The 8,979-nt window shown below is 34.4% G+C and overlaps 1 protein-coding gene across 1 annotated transcript; it reads right to left on the reverse strand.

The window, feature by feature from the left end:
- Window positions 1-4,067: 4,067 nt before the first annotated feature.
- Window positions 4,068-7,558, reverse strand: LOC112098067 (disease resistance protein At4g27190-like). The gene is made up of 4 exons (XM_024183670.1): window positions 4,909-7,558; window positions 4,716-4,789; window positions 4,522-4,604; window positions 4,068-4,119 (listed from the first exon to the last, which is right to left on the reverse strand). Exons 1-4 carry the CDS (start codon window positions 7,556-7,558, stop codon window positions 4,068-4,070), a joined length of 2,859 nt encoding a protein of 952 aa, XP_024039438.1.
- Between the last annotated feature and the right edge of the window lie 1,421 nt (window positions 7,559-8,979).

The raw sequence follows: 8,979 nt of genomic DNA on the forward strand, positions 1-8,979 counted from the left end.
CTTTAGTTACTATTTTTGGAATGAGTGTAATAGTATTAAAGTTGGTTTCTACTCGCAAACAAGTGAACTACTCGATCCCCAACTGCGACCACTACTTTTAAAACTCAACAACTAACAAAAATACTAATAAAAAAATGATTTTCTTATGATGCTGTGAAAACATTTATGGGTTCACTTATTTCCACAAGATCTATAAAATGGTATTGACTTCACGAAATTCTTTTAATTTAAAGGGTGTTGGTCTGAGAAAGTCAGTGTGACGGATTAATTTCTTCTAATAATGGTCGATTTAATTTTACTATGCTCATAAAACTATTCTTATTCTGATAATGTCATAAATGTTATGATGTTTTCTTCGGCTAATGATCTTCTATCAGGACTAGTTAGAAATCAAATGCTTAAAACACCAATTGAATGAATAATGCAGAAGTTTAAACAGTATCTAATTGAAAATTGCATGAAACATGAAACATCAATTCAAGTCCTTCCTTAAACAGAGAATGCATCAAACAAATCCAAAGTGTCTTGCAAGTCTGTAGCATGACTAAAAAATTGTAAATGCGTTTAGAACCAAATTATTCAAGTACAGGAGAACGAGCAAGTTGAATCATGTACAAGAGATTGGCCTGGTTCGAGATAGCTTCTTCACTGTACCTGAAGGGTTGGCTCAATCTTTTCTCTAGAATTCTGCACATTTTGTAATTACTCGTGTAAGCAAGCATACATTACAACCATAATAATAATAAAGCAAGAGTAATGATACGACCACAACCTCTTGTGCACAAATAATATTGTACAAACTAATATGACATAATATGATTGATTAAACAAAAACATAACATGACCCTCATTTTTTTTTTTTATTTTATGTTTTCAGTCAAGCAACCATATTATGCCACGTTAATAGCTATAGAAATAATTTGCTAGATAGTGCCAACACTTCATTGATACTCACCATTTCATTGAACAATTTTTTTATGGTGTCATTGAGGTTTCCTTCCCAACATCCTTCATCATCACCATCTTCTTCTTCGGTGGGTTTCACTTTGTTTAGCTTTGGTGCGTCTACGACTCCTTGAGAGAAAATCTTCATTGTTGGGCACTGTCTCACAACTACGTGTTCCAAGGACGGGAACTCAAGAGCGTAATTACCCAAACAAAAGCTTGTTAGGCTTGGCAAGCAATCAAGTCCCAAGTACTCCAATTTCCTGAAAACAATGCAATCTTCCGCTTCTTCTCCAACCTGCAACTGTATGATTTCTTCTATCATTTTGCAATCAGTTATCTTCATTATTCCGAGATTCATTAGACTTTCAGATGTTGAGAGCATCAATAAATTTATCAACCCATGACACTCGAATACTTCCAGAGTCGCAAGATTTTCCAAATGCCACGAAGCTGGTACTAATTTCTGCAACTTACTACATTCAAATATTTCTAGACTTTTCAAGTTTGCAAACACTTTGTTGGATTTGGCATTTTCCTTCCAGAGATGCTGCACTTTGTGTAATCCAGATAGCTTTAACTTCATCAATTGAGGGAATGCAACCTGAAAATCAACAAAATTAAGTTGTAAATAAAAATATGTATCCAAGCTCTGCAGTCTTCCCCTGCATATTTTATGGACAAGATTAATCACGACATTTTATATTTTTTTCCAAATTAGTATGCTTTGCAGTAGGATCCCAAATATAAGTATCAAATCGATTACCCTTTGAAACACATAAATGAAATCTGATCTTAAATCCAATATGAATTAGCTAGGAAAACAGAGATGTAACATGCATAATCGATATAGTTCATCACCTCCTGTCACTAGGGATCTAATTAATTTGAGACATTTTTATAATTCATACTATAAAGTTAGTTAATAACTACGGTTATATTGTTAAATCAGATATAAATTAAGACGACGTGCAAAAAGATGAGTCATTAAATTTGATTTGATTCTAATGAAATTACATTTGTGCGAACGAAAGTGAAGGGAAAAATAATAATAATGATTACCTTTTCATCGAAGAGATGTTGTATGTGATTAGCTACCAAGAGGTTCTCTTCTGATTTTAATTTTTGAGGTTCCTTATTATCGGCTGTCATGTGCGGTAGAGGTGTAGAATTGGATACAAATGTTTCCATATCAGGGCAATTCTCAATAATTAGATATTCCAACTTAGGCATTTCAATTATATTCCCAGTGAGGTTGCAGAATCTTTTGAGTTTTGGAAGATCAATGAGCCTTAGCTCAAAAAGCATAGGAAACAGGGGGCCTATATGTACTTTTTCAGCATTTAGCTCTTCCAAATGAAGCACCTCTTCTAGTGAATCACAATTGCTCACTTCCAGCCGTAGCAAATTGTTAAAGCACCGTAGCAGATTGGCAGGAATAGCACTCGAATATTCGTGCAGTCATCCACCACCAGCACTACTAAATTGTTGAAGAAGCTGACAGGCAGTGCTTGGCCATGCCATGTTTCTTTCAAACGTGGAAAAGGTGAGAGTTGCAAATACCATATGTCACGGAATCCAATCTGCACAAACCAAAACAATTGCACTGGATATATATAAACTATTTTTTTGAAAGGCATTAGATATATATAAAATATATATACAAGGCAGGTGTATATGTTCAACGAATCGATTTAACACATACCATTTCTTTGTAACACTTTTGTATAGTGGAATTAAGGTTGCCTTCCCAATGGCGCAATTCATCCTCTTTCTTTTCAGTCACCTGCACTTCGTGCAGCTTTGGTGTGGATACGATTCCCTGAGAAAAAGTCTTCATGTTCTGACAATGTGTCATAGAAACTCGTTCCAATAATGGGAATTCAAGAGTGTAATTCTCCAAACAAAAGCTAGTAAACCTTGGTAAATAATCGAGTATCAAAAGTTTTAATTCCCTGAAAGCAATACGATTCTCCTTCACTTCTTCTCCAACATGTCCTATGATTTCTTCTATTTTTTCGCAGTGTGAGACATTAAGATTCACCAGACTACTAGGAATTCCAACCTGAAAATAAAGAGTAGCATTCAACTATATTCAAAATATGTCTAAATCATACAATTGTTTTATGAAAATAACAAACCATGAATGTCTACTAGATATTTTTTGTTAAAGAAAAAAAGGAAAACAATAAAACAAAAATAAATAAATAAATAGAAATCCAAAAAAACAAAGATAATGAAAATGCATTTATGCTATTTAGTGTTAGGAATGTAGAAAGAATTTCAGGTAATTTTTAAATATTCTAAATTCATTTTTCATCTTGATGCTAGTTTTTAAAAATTTTTAATTTTCAAACATGCCTATTTTTAAAATAACTAAACTAAAACGCTGTATTTCCCATTTTTTTTCCTGATGTTTCCTGCTTTTAAAAATGGAAAACATTTCTGGAAAACACTTCCCAACGCCATCAACATGGGACTGTTATAGAGTGAATATTTGAGGAAATTTTTTAATCAACGGTCGATTCAAAATGACCATCATGAATTTGTGCTTAATCAATGGCGTAATCAATTCATAACTAAACTAGAGATATTAACTACATTTGAACACTTTTCTTTTTTTTTTTTAAATCGAAATCTAAAGACCCAAGGAAAAGAGAAATATATATGAATTTGTGAACTTAAAAGCTGAGTAACTAAGTATCTTTTAATTTCTGAAAATCTTATTTATTAGGATTTAAGAAAAAAAACAATTAAATTGAATTATATTATGCTGTTAAATCGTGTTTAAAACAATTATATTGTTGACTTTAATGCAGGTGAACCTATAAATTAGATTGAAAATGCAGAGTTCAGAATGGTGATTTGAAGTACACTACTTTTTTTCCCTCCACAAGTTTGAAGTACAATAGTTGCAATAAATAATTTGTGAATGAAAATTATTTGTAAACACAAAAATGATTAAAATAATTGTTGAATGTTATTTGAAATAAAAATTCAAAATGAATATAGCAATCTTACCAATGGAGGAAAAATATTCAGTAGATTATTACACCCAGATATCTCCAAACTTTTCAATTTGCTAAAAGAGTCTAAAGCAAGCTGGTGGTGCCATATTTTTCTCAACTGATCCATCGAGCTAATATGCAATACCTCCAGACTTGGGAGTCGTACCTGAATTTAAAAATTCAATGCAATTAGAGATGGATATTAATTAAATTTGAAGACTCAACGATAGAAGAAATTAACTATTAAGAATAAAATTAATTAAAAAAAAAAACCTTTTCATCAAAGAGAGGTTGAGGTTGCATTTCAGAATGAATGGTGTCTTCTGGTGAGGCAAAGCTACTTAGTTTTGGAAGACCATCGAGCTGCAGGGAGTGTAGTTTAGGAAAAACCTTTAATTCATCTCTTCCTCCTAACCCCGTGGTGTTGACTACCCCTTCAATTGACCGGCAATTTCGAATCTCAAGATGTTGGAGTTGCAAAAGACTATTAACCATAGAATATGAAAACGGATACTTCAGACGATGACACCTTTCCACGGTCACTTTTGTCAAGTTTTGACAACAATACATTCCCTGAAATTGATCGGGCCATAATTTTTTGATGCTTATTAAACGGTCAAGTTTCAGTTCCTCCAAGCGTGGAAAAGTAACCTGCAAAGCAAAACCGTACATTCTTGTTAATTAATTAATTATTCTTTCGATGATTGAAGATCAATCGTGATAATATATTAATTAATTAATTATTAAATAGAAAATTATTACCTGGTGAACAGGATCATCCTCTGCATTGATTTCTGTGAATCCCTCAGTAGTTGTTGGTTTCTCCATGTCGGGCCCTATAAATGAACAAAAACAATATATAATAAACATCCGTTGTTTTATTCACCAAAAAAAAAAAGAAAAAAAGAAAGAGTCAATGTCAATAATCCTACCAATAATTAATTTCAACACTTACCAATAATCATTTTCAAATCATCGCAGTCTTCCACTTTTACTTTTTGAAGCCGCAATAGGTTTTTGGCCATAGAGAATGAGAAGAGATGCTTCAATTTGTCACAAAAAGCTACTCTTATAATCCTTAAGTTGCTGAAAGATTGATCTTCTCTGAGTTGGCTGTAGCATATCGTCTCCAAATTAGTTAAATCAATAAGATCCAATGACTCCAGCAAGGGAAAGACTTCGCAACGAACCCGTCTAACTGAACCGACAATATGTACAATCTCATAACAACTTTCTACATGAAGATGCTTCAATCGTGGAAAACCTTCCCCATCGTCTAATTCATGAACAACATTCTGAACACCCTCCAATTTTACTAGCCAGAGATCTTCAGTTCTCTGCAGCAACATTTTCGTCCCATCATTCTCCTGGAGAATGCTAACTTTTTCTAGCCCCTTGAGCATCATCAATCTTAATGCTTCAGATTTGACGAGCAATTGGTCAATCTCATATTCGAGCTTATCTCCTATACGTATCCTATATCTTTGCAATTCCACAGAGACAAAATCCGGCAACAGAATTTCGGCATCCCGAACTTCTATCTCCAAAGTAGTTAGCTTTGTCAACCTCTTCAACTCGACAAGACTGGCATTACTTCCTCCTTCAACCTTCTCCCACCCTGAAAAGCTGTTATCCATATACAATTCTTCTAATCGAGATAATTTTGAAATGACATTTGGTGCTATCACCTGAAGGCTCCAACAATTGGTCAAATCTAACAATCTTAACCCCGTCAATTGTCCAATTTCAAGTGGTAACTGCTCGATATTGGAATCTGCAAGGTTGAGAATCTCTAATTTCTTTAGCTGTCCAATTGCCGCTACATCTTCTAGTTGGCACCAGTCTAAACACAATGTTTGAAGGTTAATGAGGCGACCAAGTGATGAAGGTAATGAAGAGAAATGAATTCCGATAAGACTTAAAACTTTGAGTTCTTCTGTTCCTTCAAAAAAGAGGTCTGAAATTTGCACGGGGCCATAACCCTGTCTAAACAACAAAAATAACTGGAGATTGGGACATTGCAACCTTTCAGGGAGCTCTTGAATATTTCTCTGGGGTAATGAAATGGCAATTGGATCTTTCCGTATTGTCTCTTCCATCTTTTTCTCCAAGTCGGCAACATTTGGGATATTAAACATGCGCGTCTCTGCGGCAACTGATACGGCAACAACATGAATGATGTCATGCATTTTAACTTCATCTTCAGCATCACCGTCCAACAATAAGCATGAAGATTTGAGATTGTCGATCAACCGATGCACCCTACTCCTTGCTTCTTCCAATGTGTAAACATTTTCAAACAAACCCCAACCCACACCATATCTCAATAAGTAAGGAACTGGTATAGCATGACCTTCACTGTATAGACCACAAAGACGGAACATAGATTTTGCTTCCTCACTTCTCAAGAAGTCGTAACTCAATTTTATGGAGAGGTACACATTTTTTTCCATTCCATCAATTTCTTTTGCATAGGAACTTCTTAGCTGACGCAGCACATCTTTCCAAGTGTCAAGGCTCTCATTTTTCAAAGCTTTTGCAAGTGTAATCAGTGCAACCGGCAGTTCTCCGCATCTTCCGACGATCTCATGTGCTATAGGTTGAAAAGCAGATGTTTTCATTGAATCACCCACTATCTTCTGAAATAAATGCAATGCTTCTTCTTTTGATAAAGCATCGATCTGGATCTCTTTCTGAGAATTCATAACATTGCGCAATAAATCTTGACGTCTAGACGTCAGTATTATTGTGCATCGTCGCTGATCATCCATTCTTTCTTTCTTAACATCCCCGGAAGGAATTCCAACTTCATCGAACTTCAGTTCTCCCCAAATATTATCCAATATAATGAGATGCCGCTCCTCGTTCTTCAAAACTCGACATAGTCGATTTGCTCTGTCGAATATACTCTCATTCAACTCAAACTTTATGCCTAAATCAGAAGCAAGTTTGTCTTGAATTTTCTGATGATCTGGGTTCTCTGTTACCTCAGCCATAGCGACCTTATCGAACAACTTATCTTTTTCCATCACTCGCTTTGCAACTTGCTTGACGAGCGTGGTTTTACCCACGCCGCCCATCCCGTAGACCCCAATAATGTTGAGCTTATCATCCTTCAACGCCTCCACAACATCTTGAAATACTTTCATTCTTGAATCAAAGGCCTCGTAATCTTTCACTTGCAAATGTTCTGTACTCTCTGGAGCAGGAAGGTAGGAAACTTCCCTGAAGTCGCCTTCTTTTATGAGACTATCGGCTGCTTCTTTGTCCATTGCAGCTTGTTTACTAACCCTGTAACGAGAAATCAAATTTGGGCACAATCCATCTTCAGTATCAATGATGGGTTTTTCAATCAATCCATCAACTTTTTTAAGCCAGATTTCGACGTCATCAAAAATCTTATCTCCTTGTCGAGTAGCCTGATCAACGGCTTTTTCCACCCTTTGTCTTTCTTGTTTCAGCTTCTCCACTTGTTCTTTTAGCCCATCGATGTTGCTTTTGTACTCTGGCACATAAGATATTGGTCGTATAATAAGTTCGAACAATGTCTTTGCACCACCGGATACAATGCTGGAAATAGCATTGAGACACCCTTGTGCAGCCATTGCGAGACACCCTTCTGCAGCCATTGCCTGTTGCTAAACAATATATATATATATAAATAAAAGTGTCAAAGAAATGAATACAAATAAATTAAAATGAACTAGAGGGAAAGACAGAGAAAGGAAAGACCGCAAACAACATCGCGATATTGATATTGAACCAACTGATACCTAAATAGAGAATTTCTTTTTCCATCTTAAGGATCAGAGGTTTCGCTATTAACAGAAAGGTATCCTTCAAGGAAAGTTGATGGAAATTAAGAAAGAACCGCTATCAATATCAAGTATTCTGCTACTAAAAATAAATGATATGACTTAAGAAAAATAAATGATATGATTAAGAAAAACCAGAGAATTTTTTCCTCGGAAAGTTGATGGAAATTAAGAAAAAACCGCTATGAAGAACAAGTATCAGAGATTCTGCTACTAAAAGAATATTACAGGTTTTAGAACAAGTGCACCTCTTTACCTGTCTCGGATCAGAGTTGATGAGCTGCTGTATTCACCTTGAATATAGAAGAAAAATTTTATTGAGCAAAAGGATCTCTGTTGACTAAAGAGGAATGCGAGTAACGAGTTGATGAGAGTAATAACAATGAATTTCCAAAAGAAGACGACTTGAGCATTAAGCACGCATCCCTTTTTCAATCAAATACTGGTACGTATGTCCGTAGGGACCATTATGCGTATACGAAGTCTATTAGTTGCAATCAGAAGCCCCGGCCCAATTTAATTGACACTCGATTTTTGATAAGAAGAAGGCAAGGATAAGGATAAAGTCAATCAATCACCAACAGTAATTACTTCAATCTTTGTCAATATACTTAAATTGTCGATCAACATGAAAATTGTTTAAATTGATATTTGTAAATGAATCAATTTTCTAGTTACTATGATTATAACGTTTCACCTTTCATATTGGATTTTATCTTTTCAAAAGTTTTCAAATGTGAGTTTCAATAATTATTGAGACTCCAAGCCGTGCTCTCAAGATTGTGCTGACAAATCACCATTAGCTTTATTTATGCATATTTCAAAGAAAAAAAAAGTTATGGTTTGTATTGCCAGCCCTGCTACTTTTTGTTTTTTTTCATTTGTATTATTTACGAATTATTTTTTAACAGAAACATGAGAACTCTTCATCGTACAAAATTGCATGAAAAAACCTTCAAATTTATAAAAGTAAATTTCATTGACAGATTGTGGATATGTTTGCAAGAATAAGGATAAGAATGAGTTAAGAAATTAAAAAAAAAAAAAAAGATAGTGTAAGTAAACAATGTTTTGGTACATTTGGTATTGTTTTCAAAATATTTTGAAAAGAAAAATTTTCAATCATCCACCTAAAAATTATCTTATTATCCAAAAAGTTATAAAAATTTAAATATACTTAATTTTATACCCATTATTACAATGTGTATAAC

The sequence above is a fragment of the Citrus clementina genome, unplaced genomic scaffold (assembly GCF_000493195.1).
Source record: "Citrus clementina cultivar Clemenules unplaced genomic scaffold, Citrus_clementina_v1.0 scaffold_5, whole genome shotgun sequence".
Classification (NCBI taxonomy): Eukaryota; Viridiplantae; Streptophyta; class Magnoliopsida; order Sapindales; family Rutaceae; genus Citrus; species Citrus x clementina.